Source organism: Scyliorhinus canicula, chromosome 19 (genome assembly GCF_902713615.1).
Source record: "Scyliorhinus canicula chromosome 19, sScyCan1.1, whole genome shotgun sequence".
Lineage (NCBI taxonomy): Eukaryota > Metazoa > Chordata > Chondrichthyes > Carcharhiniformes > Scyliorhinidae > Scyliorhinus > Scyliorhinus canicula.
Window position 1 is genome coordinate 46,544,006 of NC_052164.1, and position 19,709 is coordinate 46,563,714.

At 47.4% G+C, this 19,709-nt stretch overlaps 1 protein-coding gene across 2 annotated transcripts in view; it reads left to right on the forward strand.

Moving 5' to 3' along the window:
* The window catches only part of mrc2 (mannose receptor, C type 2), a 293,165-nt gene that overhangs the window by 104,034 nt on the left and 169,422 nt on the right, over window positions 1-19,709 (forward strand). For both annotated transcript variants that reach the window (XR_005458165.1, XM_038778997.1), the window contains exons 5-7: window positions 174-287; window positions 1,947-2,087; window positions 15,827-16,015. Coding sequence is in view for 1 of the 2 variants with exons in the window: in XM_038778997.1 (XP_038634925.1) it covers window positions 174-287; window positions 1,947-2,087; window positions 15,827-16,015 (444 nt within the window). In the remaining variant the exon portion in view is untranslated. The remainder of the gene's footprint in view (window positions 1-173; window positions 288-1,946; window positions 2,088-15,826; window positions 16,016-19,709) is intronic.

The window sequence follows — 19,709 nt, forward strand, 5'->3', positions numbered from 1 at the left end:
CTGTGCCTGGCGTAGTTATAGGTTTGAGGTACTGGAAGGTGCCTGGTGCAAGGAGAAGCACTTCCACCTGAAGTGATGATGCCCACAAATGTTTGGAGTTAATCTAGGCAGAATGTCACAAACCAGCATTTTACTCGGTTTTTCATTGAGATGTGGGTTGTCTCCTTTTCTAGGTCTGCTGACCGGTTATAGTTCTACTCTGTGGATTGGTCTGAATGATCTGGACATTGATGGCGGATGGCAATGGTCTGATGGATCACCATTGAAGTACCTCAACTGGGAGAGTGGTAATCAGTTGAATAAATATTAAGTAACTTTTGATCTCTCTTCTCTACGCCCATAATCAAAAGAAATATTGCCAATGATGCACACTCTCTGTTCTTGCACTCTGTTGCAAATGTCCTAATTTTTCATAATGTTCTTTTTTGAAAATGTACTATTTCATATCATTTTGCCATTGAACTGCATCTGCCAACCTATCTGCCCAATCCATTAACCTGGCTTTTGTCCTCCTGTCATCACCAACTTGCTTCTTCAGTTTACCATGTGTTCTAATATCAGCAAACTTTAATCTCATTCTTTTGTGCCTGTGTCCAAATCTTTTACATAAATGGGAAAACACAAAGGACCAGATAAAGATTCCCATGGAACACCACCACCCACATCATGCGAATCCAAGAAGCACACATTCTGTATCCACACAACTACATTCCTGTTCGTGCCATTTTTATTCATCCTTGTCTCCCCGAACAGGCGCTGGATTGTGACGACTAGGGGCTTTTCACAGTAACTTCATTGAATTCTCGTGTACTTTATAAAGGGTACAGATGTCTATGTCCACCTATACTCTGCTTAAGTGACCATGTGACAGGTGAGCCCCAGGCGGCAAATAGAACATTCCAGATTGCTAGAGAGAAACATGGGACTATGCATGTTTTTTTTTTACCACATTATCGCAGCATCTGTTTTCAGACACTCCTTGTAATATGTATATATGTAGAGAAATAAAGGGTTAATTATTACATTTCAGTGTAACACAACCACTAGAGGGCACCACTAGTTCCCACTATAAATATGAGAACTCCGAGGATCTTGAGTTCTTCTGACCAGGAGTTTCTCACCAGTAGAGTGTAAGAGAGATAGATCACAGCATAGTTAATATTAGATAGAAGCAGCATGTGTAGTTTAAATGAGTTATTACTTTAATATAGATTACTTGATTACTAGTTATAGTTCTGTGGAGTGTGCAAACTCAATATTAATCAATCGTTATTCAAGAAATCAGTTTTGCTTTGAGTTAAAGATTGGTGGTTTCTTCAGAATCACACCATCAGACGATTCTGGATTACGAAGCAAAGAGTAACGATATATTACCAAAGAGTAATATAACACTCCTTGCTTAGTCATAGATATGCCGTACCAAACAGATCAAATATGTGTCTAAAAACTCTTCTCAAAACCTTTCTCTCTTTCACTCTGTTAGCTTGTTGTCTCTTTCTCGTTCTTCCGCGTCTTGCTTTCTGTCTTTTGTGCTCTCTCTCTCTCTCAATTCTGGCTGCACAAGTTGATCATAGGGTCTGATACCTGATGCTATCTATCAATTAATTTGGTTGAAATCCTGATCTGAAGCTGATCACTTGATGCGAGGCTCATTTTACAACAGTGATCATTGGATAGCAGTGCAAACTTCACCTGATTTTATTCTGTTCTCTAATTGGATGCTGCTGAGGCTGTTGTGTCTGTACTGTTCCCATAGCTGAGGATTGCCACTAAGCCACAGACTGGTGCTGGGTTTAGGGTCGTTTCTGTGGTTTACTGGTTTGTGTGAACAGTGTTTTGGAGAGCGAGGTGTCCCCATTGTGGCCATAACACAAACCAACAGGAGGCCTGTTCTTGGCCTGGTCTAGGCCCAGGCTTAACAGTACTTCCTTTCTTCTCTCCTACAGACCAGCCAGCAAATTCACTGGAGGAAAATTGTGGAGTTATCCGGACGGAATCTTCCGGAAGATGGCAAAACAAAGATTGCGGCATTGCCCGGCCGTATGTCTGCAAGAAGAAGCCAAAGTCCAACGATACTGTGACCACAGGTAGGAAAACAAACAGGAACACACGCTCCATAAATCAAACCTGATGGAGATTTCAGCAGATCTGGGTGTGAGAAGAGAGAGACAGCCAATATAAAAGGGAATCCAAAAAGTGCTTGTAGGCATATGGATCACAATAAGGTGGTAAGAGGTGATGTAAGCTTAATTAGGGGCAAAAAAGTGGATCTGATCTACACATGGAGGCAGGGGGAGCCTGAGGTATTTATTACATTCATACTTTTAATCTTCCTTTACCAAGGAAGAAGATGCTGCCAAAGTTAGAGTAAAAGAGGATATAGTTGAGGCTTCAGATGGGATATCTTCAAGAAGAGGTGATGTCAAGGCTGGTTGTACTTCATGTTGACAAGTCATCAGGATGGGATGAGATGCCTCTCTGGATACTGATGAGAGTAAAACTATAGAAGTGCTGGCCATAATTTTCCAATCTAATCCAAGATTCAAGAAATGGTATAAGCATAAGCGCAGCAACTACAGTTCAGTTTTGATGGTGGGAAAGCTTCCAGAAATGGTAATCCAGGACAAAGATAACAGTTACTAGAAAAATGTAGGTTAACCAAGGAGAATCAGCAGAAAGCAAATCGTTTGACCAACTTGCTTGAGGGGTTGAATTAACAGAGCGCACCGATGAGTGGAATGCAGTCGCTGTGGTGTATTTGGACTTCCAAGAGGTGTTTGATTGAGCCACATAGCAAATTTGCCCACGTAGTTGAAGCCAGTGGCAGCATGAATATGAAGTTGGCCGAGTGATGGGCAAAGAGACTAGGGGTGAAGAGTTATTTTCCAGACTGTTAGCAGGTGTGCAATGGGGCTCTCCGAGGGTTGGCAGTTTCTTGATATACCTAGACTTGGATGTCCAAGGCACAATTTCATCATTTGCAGATAAGTCAAAACGTGGACCCATTGTTAAGTGTGAAGAGGATAGCGATGGGTGTCAAGAGGACTTAGACAGGTTGATGGAATGGTGGACACATTGACAGATGGCATTTAATGCACGGAAATGTGAAAGGATATATTTTGTTAGGAAAAACGAGTACAGGCAGTGTAAACTAAAGGGTACAATTCTAAAGGGAGTCCAGGAACAGAGAGATCTGGTGATATATAGGCACAAATCATTGAAGGTGGCAGAACAGGTAGAGAAAGTGGTTAAAAGGGGATGGAGGTACTGGACTGTATAAATGAAGACATAGGAGTACAAAAGCAAGGTCAGGATGAACCTTTAGAAACCATTGACTTGGCCTCAACTGGAATGTTGAGTCCATTTCTGGGCACCAAACATTCAGAAAGAAGTGAAGGCTTTAGAGAATGTACAGAAGGGGGGTGCTTGTGAGAATTGTTCCAGGGATGAGGGACTTCAGCTACGTTGGATAGATTGGAGAATCTGAAGCTGTTATCCTTGGAGGAGAGAAGTTTGGAAGGGATTTATTAGAGGTGTTCGAAATTGTGAGGGGTTTGATCAGAGTAGATGGGGGGGGGGGGGGAGTGGCTGAAAACTGTTCCCGTTGGTGGAAGGATGAGGAAATGAATTACACAAATACATGGGGAAAGGCGACAGAAGCAAAAGCAACATAAAATAGAATGGCTACAGTGCACACGTCTGCACTGACCCTCTGAAAGAGCACCCTATCTAGACCCATGCCCACCCTATCCCATGAACCCAATAACCCCACCTAAACGTTTGGACACAAAGGGACAATTAAACATGGCCAATCCACCTAGCCTGTCCATCTTTGGACTGTGGGAGCAAACCCACGCAACCATAGGGAGAACGTGCAAACTCTACACAGTCACCCAAGCTGGAATTGAACCCGGGTCCCTGGCGCTGTGAGGCAGCAATGCTAACCACTGTGCCACCGCGCTGCCCTAAAGGACATGAGGAGAATGCTTTTTAAGCAGCGAGTGGTTAGGATCTAGAATGTGGTGCCTGAGACTGGTGCAGACAGATTCAATCATGGCTTTCAAAAGGGAATTAGATAAGATTCTGAAGGGAGAACATTAGCAGGGGTAAGAATGGTCTCTTGCTGGGCTTTCACCATTGAATGATCCAATGAAGAGATTAAACTAGTGCTTTGCTCTGACCGTGCCAGAGTCACAGCTGTCGCATTGAGAACTTGGGCTAAATTCTACACTTACTGCCGCTGGCAAGGAGAAATGCAGTCAGGCGGAGAATAGCGCGCAATGGTGCCATTCTCGAAGTCTGCGCCCCGCGCCGGGAAGTCCATGCAGAACTGTTATTAGCAGGTTGGACACTTTATCCTCCACCCCTCCATGGAGCTCTGCCCCTCTTAGGCAGAAGTCACATGGGCATGAATTGGCGAATTATTTACAAGTGGCCTGGGTGCGATGGCAGCTGAGGGGGAGCGAGCGGCTAAAAACAACTCGCCAAAGACTCTCAGAATTGTCGGGATTTCTGGGGGGAGGCTGCCGGGGGGGGAACAGCAGGGAACGACATGGTGGCAAGTTCATGGACTGGGGGGGGGCCCTCGGGAGTGGAGTGGCCTGGTTCAGACCGCCATTGCTGCAGTATGTGATTTAAATGCACCCCTTTGGTACTACTTACAAGCCCCTGGCTGCCCACGCTGAAGACTGAACATTGTGTCCTGTTAATGTTCGGAGAGCATCTGATGATATGGGAGCCCACCCAGCCGCCCCTCTGGAAATGCTCAAACCGCTGTGGTATCATCAAGAGGATGGGCATGTTCAAGCTCAATCAGTGGCGCACCAGATGCTCGCACTCCACAAGCGCTGCCCCACTACAGAGGAAGCGGGGGATTAGCAGAATTCACCTCAACCAGGGGACACTTGCACCGTAGCCTTTGGAACCCTTCCTGGTACACTGTCCCTGTCAGAGCAGAGGCCTCACCAGTGACCCCGACCCCTCAGGATCACAAGCAGTCTCCTCCTAGTCAGACTGGCAGCGCTGACTACATCTGCCACCTCCTCCAAGGCGCAGTTCAGGAGGGCAAGCTTGAGCCTGCAGCAAACCCTGGGGAAGAGGGCGTTCCCCATCTCCCCATTGGTATCGAGCAGTGGGACCACTTCAGACTCCCAAAATCAGAGGTGGGGAAGACAGGTCTTTTCTGGGCCATCTTCCTGATTGTAATGAGTGTGTGGCAAGCTCCAGCTTGTCAGGCTCTTTAGCACTAATTCTAGCCCCAGTGGTTACATGGCCCACTGGGCCGAGAATTGCTTCCAATTCACGCTGGCAAAGTGATGGCCCATTTGTATGTCTTGAGTCGCTGAACAAACAGCGTCCCCAACGGAATCGCATGCTATTCAGCACCGGCGGGAACACTTAGTCTCCCAGGTGAGGAATCCAGCGCATTGGTGTCAATAAGGGACAAAACCTCTGCAATCTAAGATTAATGGGAGACTGGGTGTAGGCTGGGGAGTGGGGGTTAGAGAGAGGCTGTGGATTTGAAGGTTGCGAGGGGGTAGTAGAAGGTCCGGGAGAGGCTGGAGGTTTGAAGATGGGGTCGGGAATCATGGTGGCACCGGAGGTCATGGGAGATTAAAACAAAATAGAGAAAATGCCGAAATGGAAAATAGGTTGAGAAATGAGAGAGGGACCCACCCACCATAGCACAGAAGGAGGCCATTCGGCCCATGTGTCCGTGAATGCCGTAAAAGAGTATCCAGCCTAAGCTAACTGGTTCGTCGATCGCAGCACCAAACAGCATCTTGGATAACTAGAGTAAGATCTTATGAAAGAAGTCAGTGAAATTTCAATGACCCGGAGGATGTTGTGGAACATGAGGAAAAGAAAGATCTTAATAACCAGCAGTATTAAATCATTTAGATGTGGTCCAGGGCCCACTGAGGACCAGTACTGAGTATTTGTAAGAACATAGAACATAGAAAAATACTGCACAGAACAGGCCCTTCGGCCCACGATGTTGTGCCGAACCTTTGTCCTAGAATAATCATAGATTATCATAGAATTTACAGTGCAGAAGGAGGCCACTCGACCCATCGAGTCTGCACCGGCTCTTGGAAAGAGCACCCTACCCGAGGTCAACACTTCCACCCTATCCCCATAACCCAGTAACCCCACCCAACACTAAGGGCAATTTTGGACACGGAGGGCAATTTATCATGGCCAATCCATCTAACCTGCACATCTTTGGACTGTGGGAGGAAACCGGAGCACCCAGAGGAAACCCACGCACACATGGGGAGGATGTGCAGACTCCGCACAGACAGTGACCCAAGCCGGGAATCGAACCTGGGATCCTGGAGCTGTGAAGCAATTGTGCTAACCACTGTGCTACCGTGCTGCCCTTAAAGTAATTAAGAGTATTTGTAAGATTCACAGATGGTAGGTTGATCTATAGAACAAATCAACTAGCTGTTGAAGAAACTCCTGATTTCATGGTTTAATGAATGGCAGCTAAGCTTGTGGGGAACTTAAGGAATTGTATGTGTCTCTGATTTGGCTGTGTAATAGTGCTGGAGGTTTGCGGTAGATTGTGAGACTCCTGCTAATTTGACTGAAAGCAGATGGTATTTTGGCAGCACCCTAAGTGCAATAAATAGGATGTCCTGAAGTGACCCAGCTCCCTCGAGGATCACTGACCTCAGAGTGAGTTTACAGGACTCTTGGCAGAATGTCATATGGAGGAAATTATGCTTTGCTCACTATAATACTGTACCCATCAGACCAGGTCATCCTGGGCCTCCTCGGAAATACTCTGCTTTGTGCTGAGTGTAAGATTTTGCAAGAGATTTGGATCTGACACCAGTCAGTTCTGATAATTCCTTTATTGTCATGCAGCAGAGGTCAAAACATTAATGGTTAGACGGTAAGTTACATTTCCAAATACATGATGCATAATCCGTTATGTTACTGAGTTTCTCTCTCTTTCCCCTATTCCTTCTTTGGGCGCAATCTACCCACCGAAAAGGGGGGCACAACACAGCCGATGGATGCCGGGAGATGCCTCTTCCGGGATTTACCCAGCTGCACGCCTCGCGAAATCTAATGGGATCGCACGAGACGTCACCATCTGGATCCCGCCCAGTATTTGGCAAATCTGCATATTAGAATAAATAGTTAGTCTCACTCTAATATGCAGCTCGCCTGATCTCATAGAATCATAGAATTTACAGTGCAGAAGGAGGCCATTCGGCCCATCGAGTCTACACCGGCCCTTGGAAAGAGCACCCTACCCAAGCCCATACCTAAACCTTATCCCTACACCTCCACCCTATCTCTGTAACCCCACCTAATCTTTTTTTGGACACTAAGGGCAATTTAGCATGGCCAATCCACCTAACCTGCACATCTTTGGGCTGTGGGAGGAAACTGGCACACCCGGAGGAAACCCATGCAAACACGGAGAGAACGTGCAGACTCCGCACAGACAGTGACCCAAGCCGGGAATCGAACCTGGGACCCTGGAGCTGTGCAGCAACTGTGCTAACCACTATGGTACCTTGCTGTCCCGTGCCTTTGGGATCAAACCCCTTCGCCTTGGAGATCATAGGCAAGTGCTGTTCAGTACTGGACCCCACGAATGTGACCAGGTGGATCGGCACTTTGGGGGCGGGGGTTCTCCCAGGGGATCAGGGGCCCTCTGGGACTGGTACTCTGGCAGTGCCATCCAGGTACCAGCCTGGCACTGCCAAGGTGCCCATGTAATACTGTCAGGCTGGCAGGGGCACTGCCAGGTGCTAGGATGGCAGTGCTAGGGTGCTACTGTGCCCACGTTGGGGCCTGGGGGTGCCCTGCCTGTATGAGGTGAGGAGAGGGGACGGGGTGCCTGAGGACCCATTCATAGGTGAGTTGGGTCTTTGGGGGTTGATAGAACAGAATCATAGAATTTACAGTGCAGAAGGAGGCCATTCAGCTCATCAAGTCTGCAACTTGGAAAGAGAACCCCACTCAAGCCCACACCTCTACCCTATCCCTGTAACCCAGCAACCCCACCCAACCTCCTTGGACACCAAGAGCAATTTAGCATAGCTAATCCACCTAACCTACACATCTTTGGACTGTGGGAGGAAACCGGAGCACCCGGAGGAAACCCACGCAGATACGGAGAGAACGTGCAGAATCCGCACAGACAGTGACCCAAGCTGAGAATTGAACCTGGGACCCTGGAGCTGTGAAGCAACCGTGCTCACCACTGTGTTACCGTGACCCCCCATGGGTCACGTCGTTGGTAAGGGGGGGGGTGAGAGATTGGGGTGTCATTTAAAAATGGCGTCCCAATTTCCTCCTGGCTGAGGAGTTCTGATGAGTGGAGCTGCTCAGTGCAGAAAACAGGACTAAGTGCGGCCTTGACGGGGTGTTCCCCGCTGAGGCCTCTGATTGCAACATCGTGGTCTTTCTCGGCTCTCTGAGCACCAGGGAACACCTGGCTAAAAGTCCTCGATACAGGACTCTGTTGCAATTTGGTTAGATCGCACCCTTTATCTCATTAGTTCATTAGATGTTGGCCTCCAGCCTGGCTTCGTGTTCACCCTTTCAAGCTAATGTGCTCTGTCCATTGTCTTCTAATTCTGTGCTATCTGTCAAAAATCCCCTCTCCTTTAAACGCCTTTCGCTTGGCCATTTGACCCATTGGTTGGAGTCATTCACTCCCCAATGGCCTGGAACACCTCTTCAGACAGTCTCTTTTCCCACTTCCTTTTTACCCGAATAACATCTTCCAGAGACATCCTGGTTTTTCCGACCTCTTTGTACCATGTGTCCTTGGCTGCTCTGTTCCAGTCACCAACCATCGTGATAGATGGGAGCTAAATTTAGCAATTTGTTGTAAATAGCGGCGGTTATTGAAAGTTCAGGTTTGTCATCATAAGCACTTAAATAAAAAGCACCAGCCTGCCTGAACAGTGAGTTATTAAATAATCCCTTCTCCAGATTTACGGTTTACATTTTGAAAATATTAGAGGCATTAACGGGGGCAGAATTCTATAAATAGCACAAACCCTTGGAAAAGGAAAGAAACAAAAGGGTTTGAAAGCGGATCAATTCATAATAATGTGACATGATTCAGAGCCCCCCCCCCCCCCAACCCCTGGAGAAGAATACTCCCTCTTCCAGAACAAGGGGGTACAATTTTAACATTTGGGCTCAGGTATGAAATCCGGAAGCACCTTTCACACAAGAGTGATAGTGGAAATCTAGAACCCAAGCGACTGTCGATACTGGGGATCAATTTAGACTTTCAGGAGAGAGATTGAGAAGATATTTGTCGGATAAGTCTGTCAAGGGATGTGGTAAACATGTGTTTATTTCATATTTGCTGTGCAACAGAATTTTTAAAGTTGCTGTTAACTTTTTGCCTGGAACTCTGACACCCTTTATGAAATAAAATGCACACGAGGTGGTAAATACGCATGCAAAACAGGGCACACATATCTTTCAACATTGTGAGGGGCCAGGGCAGAGTAGGTAAGAAGGAAGTGTTCCCACTGGAGTTCAGCGAGGGTGGAGGCGAGCTTGGGTTATCAGGGAGAAGGGAAGCGAGTGGCGAGGGTCAGGAAGGGAGGCGGCGAGCTGCAGTTTGTTTTTAAAAGAGACCGATCGTGCTGAGTGTCTGTGCTAAACCGAAAAAGGAGGAATGGGGTCATTCTTAGGGTCCTGGCCAGTCCTTCAGTCAGAGTCGCTTGAATGGATTTCTGGGCATTATCACATTACTGATGGTGGGAGCTTGCTGTGTACAAATTGGCTGCTGTGTTTTCTACATTACAACAGCGATTACACTTCAAATTGTACTTCATTGGCAGTAAAGTACTTTGAGACGTGTGACGACCACCAAAAGAGCTATAATATATGTTGGGCTTTCCATAACCTTGATGTCCCAACATCCTTTACAGCCATCAAGGCACTTTTTGACCTGCATTCACTGTCGTAGGAAACTCAGCAAAAGTTGTGCACAGCAAGCTCCCACACAGTAACGGCAATGACACAGTAACGCGGCAACAGGCAATCTTGGTGCAGTTGATTGAGGGATGAATATTATAGAATCATAGAATTTACAGTGCAGAAGGAGGCCATTCGGCCCATCGAGTCTACACCGGCTCTTGGAAAGAGCACCCTCCTTAAGGCCACACCGCCACCTTATCCCCATAACCCCACTTAACCTTTTTGGACACTAAGGGCAATTTAGCATGGCGAATCCACCTAACCTGCACATCTTTGGATTGTGAGAGGAAACCAGAGCACCCGCAGGAAACCCACACAGACACGGGGAGAACGTGCAGACTCCACACAGACAGTGACTCAAGTCGGGAATCGAACCTGGGACCATGGAGCTGGGAAGCAACTTTGCTAACCAGCTGCATTTTTTTTTACAGTGCAGAAGTGTGCCATTCAGCCCATCGAGTCTGCACCTGCCCTTTGAAAGAACATCCTACCTAAGCCCAGATCTCCACCCTATCCGTACACCTTCACCCTATCCCCATAACCCCACTTAACCTTTTGTGGACACTTAAGGGCAATTTAACATAGCCAATCCACCTAACTTGCACATTTTTGGACTGTGGGAGGAAACCGGAGCACCCGGGTTAGGAAACCCACGTAGACTGGGGGAGAACGTGCAAACTCCGCACAGACAGTGACCCAAGCTGGGAATCGAATCTGGGACCCTGGAGCCCTGAAGCAACTGTGCTAACCACTGTGGTACCGTGCTATATTGGCCAAGACACAGGAGAACTCACCATCTCATCTTCAAAATAGTGCCATGGCATCCTTCACATCTACTGGAGAAGATAGATAAGGTTTCGATGTTTTAATGTCTCATCCAAAAGATGGCAGGTCTGCCAGTGAACCTCTCTCTCCCTCCCAAAATCCATGCTTAAGTTTCTGGAGTAGAACATGAACCCGCAACGTAGACCAAACACCTGGAATGTGCGGGTTGTCTTATGAGAAAAGGTTGGTCAGGCTAGGCTTGTATCTGTTGGAGTTTAGAAGAGTAAGAGGCGACTTGATTGAAAACATATGAGATCCAGTGGCGTCTTCACAGTGTGGATGTGGAGAGGATGTTTCTGCCTGTGGAAAAAAACTAGAACTAGGAGTCAATGTTTAAAAATAAGGACAGTAAGAAGTCTTACAACACCAGGTTAAAGTCCAACAGGTTTGTTTCAAACACGAGCTTTCGGAGCACGGCTCCTTCTTCAGGTGAAGGAGCCGTGCTCCGAAAGCTCGTGTTTGAAACAAACCTGTTGGACTTTAACCTGGTGTTGTAAGACTTCTTACTGTGCTCACCCCAGTCCAACGCCGGCATCTCCACATCATAAAAATAAGGAATCGCCCATTTAAGACAGAGATGAGGAGAATTATTTTCTCTGAGGGTTGTGGGTCTCTGAAACTCAAAAGGTTACAGAAGCAGAATCTTGATAGGTAAAGGGGTGAAAGGTTATCAGGGTTAGGTGGGAATGGCAAGTCGAGGTTACAATCAGATCGGCCATTATTGTACTGAATTGCTGAGCAAGGGCCAAGTGGCCTTCTCCTGATCCTAATTCATATGTTTGTATGTATGTTCTGACTCGGGCAACTATGCCACTGCAGACATAAGGAACTTGGAGTCAGACATGAAAGATTGAAGCCAAAAGATATCTCAGCAAAAAGGATTAAAGACTCTCAGAATCACATGCCCATCTCTTTATCGCTAAGGGGAATCACTAAACGACGGTAGGATAAAGTCACCACAGTCCCAGATGTCCATTGGCTGCTTTCCTCTTTGAGTGAGAGAGGTGACTGGTGGTGATTTAACCTGAGGATCACCACACCTCAGGCAAGGGGCAAACGTGAGAAGCGGGGCCATCATGAATAACCTCAGCCTGTCCAGGAATTGAACATGCACTGCTGGCTTTGCTTTGCATCATGAACCAGCTGCTTAGCCAAGTGAACTAAAATGGTAAGGTGGCACCGAGTGCAATATCTCAGGGAAACCTACCGGGGAGATACTGCCCCATGAGCTACATACCAGCTGCTATTATTTTGCCTTGATGGCCATTCTTTCTGTAGGAACTGGAGGAAGCCATTCAGCCCATCAGACCTACCCTATCATTCAGTTAGCTTAAGGCTAATATGTACCTCAACTCCAAGTATCTCTGGCTATCCTTACCTAACAAATATCGGTTAATCTCCATGTTGTCATGAGAATGTCACTTTTAAGAAATGTTTGTCTGCTCAAGTTACTGCAGTCATGTCAGAGTGTGGGTGGAGCTGAGCTCTGGCTCTGCTTTTTAGTTTCATTTTGAGAAAAGCTTCCGTGTGTCTGTGTTCTTTGGTTTCGTTTTAGTGTTGAAAATGAAAATCGCTTATTGTCACAAGTAGGCTTCAATGAAATTACTGTGAAAAGCCCCTAGTCGCCTAGTTCGGGGAGGCTGGTACGGGAATTGAACAGTGCTGCTGACCTGCCTTGGTCTGCTTTCAAAGCCAGCGATTTAGCTGTGTGCTAAACCACCCCTTGTTGGAGCTGCAGCTAGCCAAAAAAGGTGTAATGTTATTCTCTCTGCCATGTAAAGACTATCTCTTGATCATTTGGTGAATTCAGAGTGATAACTGTTCTCAGTAGTGAATTTAAACCTGATATGCTTCTGTTATAAGGTTTTTTTATGTCTTATTCATAGACTTTACAGTGCAGAAGGAGGCCATTCGGCCCATCGAGTCTGCACTGGCTCCTGGAAAGAGCACCCTACCTAAGGTCAACACCTCCACCCTATCCCCATAACCCAGTAACCCCACCCAACACTAAGGGCAATTTTGGTCACTAAGGGTAATTTATCATGGCCAATCCACCTAACCTGCACATCTTTGGACTGTGGGAGGAAACCGGAGCACCCGGAGGAAACCCACGCACACACGGGGAGGATGTGCAGACTCCACACAGACAGTGACCCAAGCCGGAATCGAACCTGGGACCCTGGAGCTGTGAAGCGATTGTGCTATCCACAATGCTACCGTGCTGCCATAAATGCTAAGAGGAAAGTTTAAGGATTACTTAGTGTTATATTCTCTGGTGGTTGAATTTGAATTGATGGTTCCTAAGATGTTCACTGGGCGAAATTCTCCGACCCCCAGCAGGGTCGGAGAATCACCTCGGGCCGCCGAAAATCCCGCTCCCGCCGTGGCAGAGATTCTCCGCCACCCAGGAAGTGGCGGTGGTGGGGATCTCGCCACTCCGATCGGCGAGGCCCCTGCGGTGATTCTCCGGCCCGGATGGGCCGAAGTCCCGCCACTGGGAGGCCTCTCCCGCCGCCGAGGTTTGAACCACCTCTGTAACGGCGGGATCAGCGGCGCGAGTGGGCCCCGGCGTCCTGGGGGGGGGGGGCGAGGGGCGATCGAAACCCATGGGGTTCCCCCACGGTGGCCTGGCCCGCGATCGGGGCCCCCCGCTCAGACTCCGGGCCAGTGCCCTGGGTGCACTCTTTCTCCTTCCGCGGCCGCCACGGCCTTTCGCCATAGCGGAAGCGTAAGAGAAACCCACATCGCGCATGCGCCGGTGGTGACGTCAGCGGCCAAATATTGTCAATAGAGAGGGATTCTCGTTAGAGGAAGAAGAACAAAAAAATGGACTATATTATTATACCTGTTTGCATGTATTGTTTTTTGAAACGAAAAAGTATATTTACTGTGTGCACTTCTTTAAGGATAGTGAAAAGGTGAAAAATGAAACCATCTTGAAGTTGATGGTTTATTTTTTTTCTTGGGGGGAGGTGTCATGAGAATGTCACTTTAAGAAATGTTTGTCTGCTCAAGTTACTGCAGTCATGTCAGAGTGTGGATGGAGCTGAGCTCTACCTCTGCTTTTTAGTTTCAGTTTGAGAAAAGCTTGGGTGTGTCTGTGTTTTTTGATTTTGTTTTAGTGTTGGAGCTACATCCAGCCAGAGAAGGTGTAATGTTGTTCTCTCTGCCATGTAAAGACTATCTCTTGATAATTTGGTGAATTCAGAGTGACAACTGTTCTCAGTAGTGAATTTAAACCTGATGTGCTTCTGTTAAAAGTTTTTTTTTTAATGTCTTATGGATGTTAAAAGGAACGTTTAAGGATTACTTCGTGTTGTATTCTTTGGGGGTTGTCTTTGAATTGATGGTCACTAAGATGTTCACTGTATGTTTTAAAAAGGTTAACTTGAGTTCATGGAATAAACACTGTTTTGCTTTACAAATTACTGTTAGCTGTCTGCTGTACCACGCCTGTAGAGTGGGCCATGTGCTCCCCATACCACAATCTATTAAAAGTTGTGGATCAGGTGAACTTCATGATGCACTTCGTGGTTCTTTAAACCATGGTCCATAACAATGTCCACAGATTTCTGCTGCTCGAGCTTTCTAATATTTAGATTGTGTTCATGGCTCTTGATTCCACTTCACCACCCCATCCATGTCAGCCATTAGGAGAAATACGTACCCTCTCCCGACTCTGACAAATCCTTTTAACATTTTATTCACCTCAATCAAATTACTCTTTCATCTTTTATATTCAAGGGAATAAAAACCAAGTTCATATAACCTGTCATCATAACCCTCAAAACTATTCCAATCTTCTGGCAGAGCATCTGCCTCTCCTCCGAGCCCAATACATCCTGTGTGAGGTTCGGTGCCAAAGACTGAACACAGAAGTACAAATGAGGTATTTTTATTGAGTCTTTGATGGGATGTGGGCTTCCCTGGGCAAGGCCAGCATTTGTTGTCCATCCCCAATTGCCACATTGAGACAAACGATGATGGGTGTCGTGGTCACCATTACTGAGATTAGCTTTATATTCCAGATTTATTACCTGACTTCAAATTCCACCAGCGGCCGTGAAGGGATTTGAGCCCCTGTCCCAAGAGCATTAGTGTGGGCTGCTGGATTACTCGTCCATTGGCATTGGATGGAACTCTCCTGCAGTCATTGAGTACAGCTATCATGTTGGTTTCTGATGCCACGTCCTCAACATTATCAATTTCTTCAGTGCAGGGAGGACAGGCCTGTAAACTAATGAATGGTATCAGCTGTGGCTCAGGCATCACACATCCACCTCTGAGTTACATAGCTGTGGGTTCAAGCCTCGCGCCAAATACTTGAGCACCAAATCTAAGCTGCCATTTCTAGTTCAGTACTGAGGGAGTGCTACATTGTCAAAGGTGCCATCTTTCAGATGAAGCATGAATCCCAGGCTTCGACCTTTCTCCCGGTTGGCATAAAAGATTCCCTGGCACTCCTTGAAGAAGAGCAGGGAAGTTCTCCGATGTGCCCTGGTCAGTATTTATCCCTCAAACAAAATTACGAAAGCAGATTATCGCTGCGTTATCTCATTGCTGTTTGTGGAAATTTTCTGTGTGAAAATTGGTTCTGCTGCAACATTCTAACAGGGACTACAGTTTGAAAAGTATATGAAAATGAAAATCGCTTATTGTCACGAGTAGGCTTCAATGAAGTTACTGGGGAAAGCTCCTAGTCGCCACATTCCGGCGCCTGTTCGGGGAGGCTGGTACGGGAATTGAACCGTGCTGCAGGCCTGCCTTGGTCTGCTTTCAAAACCAGCGATTTAGCGCAGTGTGCTAAACCAGCCTACAAAGCATTTTTGGATCATCCTGAGGTGACGGAAGGCGTTAGATAAATCGAAAACTTTTTTAAAAAAAACATTTCAGAACACAGGAATGCATCTTTCCAAATGACTATCGTGTACCAAGTGTGTTTATGTACAAGAGTTTAGCTGTAAGAAACACTGAGGGGACATTTTGGTTGAGGAGATAACCTTTGTTTTTTTTATTTCCCTGTTAGATATCTGGGTTAACCGGAAGACCAAGTGTGAGGTGGGCTGGCTGCCATTTCAGTGCAGCTGCTATCGGCTGAACACGGAGAGGAGGAGCTGGCAGGAATCGCAGAAAAGCTGTGTCAGGTCTGAGGGAAACCTGGTCAGCATCCACCACATGGCAGAGCTGGAATTTGTCCTGACCCAGGTCAAACAGGGTAAGAACATGCAACCGTAGACAGCTCGTGACGCTGGGAGCAGATCAAACAGAACACTTCCCTCCAGAAAGGAGAAGACTGAGAGGTGCTGGTTAGGTGGGGTTACGGGGATGGGGCGGGGGGTGAGTGGAACTATGTAGGGTGCTCTTTCAGAAGGTTAGTGCAGACTCGATGGGCCAAATTCTGCACAGTACGGAGTCTATGGTAGGCATCCCAGTGGCGGTCTCTAAACATATGAAGGAATCCGATTGAGCAGACGTAGAAAAGATATTTCCACTTGCGAGAAATCCAAAGCTAGGTTGCAGAAATATAAGATAGTCACTAATATATCCAATCAGGAATTCAGGAGAAACTTGTGTTACCAGAAGGAATAATTGATGTGAATAGCATTCAAGAAGCAGTTAGGTAAGTACATGAAGGAGAAAGGATATAAAGCTCGCTCGCTCTCCCAGGGGCTTGATTTGAGTTTTGTCACTGTGCAGAGATGTGCTCCCTGAGATTACAGTGGCACAATGATTAGCACTGTTGCCTCACAATCCCAGGGCCCTGGGTTACGGGATCAGGTGGGGGGTTGAGCCTTCGTAGGGTGCTCTTTCGGACGGCTGGTGCAGACTCGATGGGCTGAATGGCCTCCTTCGGTACTGGAGCGGTTCTATGATTCTAATTTTAAAAAGAAACTTCGAGCCAACCAAATCAATCCAACAATCTCAGAATCAGTCAGCGTCAATTATTTGCTTTCATGTGAATAGCGAGGACTTGTGCAGAGATTAAAAGCGGATGGGTTGAGAATGAAAAACCTGCTGGAGCCGGCGTTTGAAAGAAACTTCACTGCCATCTTTCCCATGGACAGAGATCAGCTGGTGCCTGGAGCATCGAAGGAAGATCTGCTCCTGGCTGTGCTGCTGTCCAGTCTCAGTATGGCACTGTGGCCATGGGTGGGCTCCTGCTTAACTTCTGCACCGCTTGGGTAATTGGTGAGCTGACTGCCTTTCATCCAAAATTGATTTTGCGTCCAAGTGGTTAACCACTCATGTCAGTGCTGTTAGAGTCTTGCCTCCTGCCAAACAAGCTGTGCCGAGCTACAGCCAAGCACGTTGGTGGCAACGCACCAAGTAACAGTAGGGGTCCAGTGTGGAGGAGTTTTAGTTCAAGATCCAGCACATGGTCTGTGCAGGGTACTGTAATAAACGTTGTCCAGCTGATATACAAGGTTGTCCTGACCTGCTGTGATGGGTGGGAGTGGCGGTCTCCTCACTTCTTTCTGCTTGATCTTCACCTTCCACATGTCCCCAGCGCCCACCCTACCCCTGCCAATAGTATGTCCAGGTGTTCTGTCTCTCTCTCTCTCTCTCTCTCCTCTCCCATCCCTGCCCCACAGTGCTTCCATTGACAAACAGGGATTTTTTGTTTCAGAACAAACATTATTAACGCAGGGTTAACTCCAGTAACATCCAAGGAAAGAACACCTTTCAATTAACAGTTAAACAGTTCTTTAAAAAAATAAATATAGGTCTTTGAGCTTACTTTCCCATCTACTTCTAAAATTTTAATGAAGCAAAATTCACACACACAGGTCAAATGCCACTTATTAATAAAGTTAACACTCAATGGCTTTTAAATTTATTCGTAAAGTCTTTGGGAGAGAAACCTTCAGAAGTCAGCCTGAGAAACACACCTAATACCCTCAGAATCCAGAGCAGACCTCGAAAATTAAATAAAGAACAGACGCAGACAGGGCTTAAAAACCAAACTCAGAAACAGACCCAGTCCCTCCCATGACTAATCACAGCCTGCCTAGGTCTTAACCCCTGAAACACAGCTTTAGCAAATATGGATACATTAACCTAAATTATTTTAATAACCTAACTGCAACAGACAAATAATACAATATATCTGATACTTTTCTGCATTCATCACACTTGACTGTTCTATCCTGATTTATGTATAGGCAGCACGGTGGCACAGTGGTTAGCACTGCTGCGTCACAGCACCAGGGACCTGGTTTCAATTCCGACCTCAGATGACTGTCTGTGTGGAGTTTGCACGTTCTTCCTGTGTCTGCGTGGGTTTCATCCTGGTGCTTCGGTTTCCTCCCACAGTCCAAAGATGTGCAGGTTAAGTCATACTAAATTGCCTCTGAGGGTGGGGTTACAGGATGGGGCTTTGGGCCTAGGTAAGGTGGTCTTTCGAAGGGTCAGTGCAGACTGAATGGGCCAAATGGCCTCTCTGTACAGTAGGGGTCTATGGGCGCAATCCTCCAGCCACGCTGCGCCGGAAAAGCAGCTCGCTGCAGAACACCGTGGCCGATAAAAGCCGCGAGACCCCACTCCCAGAATCTATCCGGCTCACAACACCTTGCGAGATCCAATGCGAGACAGTAAGCCTCACTATGTGCAGATTCCCGAGGTACCTGAGGCTTTAGAATCAACCTCCTTTGCCTCGGAGATGTTGGGGAAGCTCCATTCAGCACTGCTCCTCACAAACCAGATGGAGTGGCACTTGTGGGGGTACCCAGGGGATCAGAGGACCCCAGCTGCATGTCTTTTGGGCAGGGTGGTGCCCTGGCACTACAGGTGACACCTGGGCATTGTGGCAGTGCCACCTGGGTGTCACCCTGGCACTGCCAAGGTGTCCAGGTGGCATTGCCAGCTGGCATAGCTACTGCCGGGATACCAGGTTGGTGATGCCAAGCTGGTATTTTTTGCGCACATGTGCCATCAGGCTGGGATGCCCTCCATGGGTATGCAGGCAACTGAGGGGAGCTTCCCGATCTCTCACTGCACTGGAGAGATCCGGCATGCTTATCGAATAGCCTATGTTTCTCGACATTGTAAGCGCCGGGAAACATACGGCTAAACGCACTCGCTTTGGGGCTTTGATCCCATTTGGTTGAATCGAGCCCTACGATACCTGTCAACTAGCAATGTAATGGCTAAATTGATGTATTTCATTCACTCATGACCTTATGTCACAAGCCTTTAATTGCTTTTGAGGTCAATGCTCCAATATTCAATCATTATTATTATTATCTCATTGCACGAACACACACTCCATCTTTCCCAGATTCACTGATTCCCTGTCCCTGGGACAAGGCACGAGAACAGGATGGGGCCATTCAGTACTTTAACCTAATTCCCCATTCAGTTAGATTATGACTGATCTGTATCTTAACTCTATATATCTGCTGTGGTCCTGTGACCCTTAATACCCTTGTCGAATAAAATCTATTAATCTCGACCTCCAACCTCAACAGCTTTCAGTGGGTGAGGCGGCGAGAGTTCCAGATTTCCACTAAGAAATGTTTCCAGCCATGATCGATCCACCTCTAATTTAAAGGTTGTGCCTTCTTTGATAGACACAGTGGGCGAGATTCTCCAACCCCCTGCTGGGCCGGAGATTCCCCTGGGGGGGCGGCGCGAACTCCGCCCCGACGCCGGCTGCTGTATTCTCCGGCGCCATTTTTTGGGCGGACTTCACACCACGCCGGTCGGGGGCCGTTGCCAGCGACACCCCTCCCTCCGGTAATTCTCTGGGTCCCGATGGGCCACGTGGCCGTCCGTTTTTGGCCAGTCCTGCTGGCGTAGGTTACGCATGGTCCCACACGGCGGGACCTGGTAGGTAAGTCGGCTGGGGCGCTCCTCGGGGGGTGTTGCGGGGGGACCCGACCCTGGGGGAGAGCCCCCACAGTCGCCTG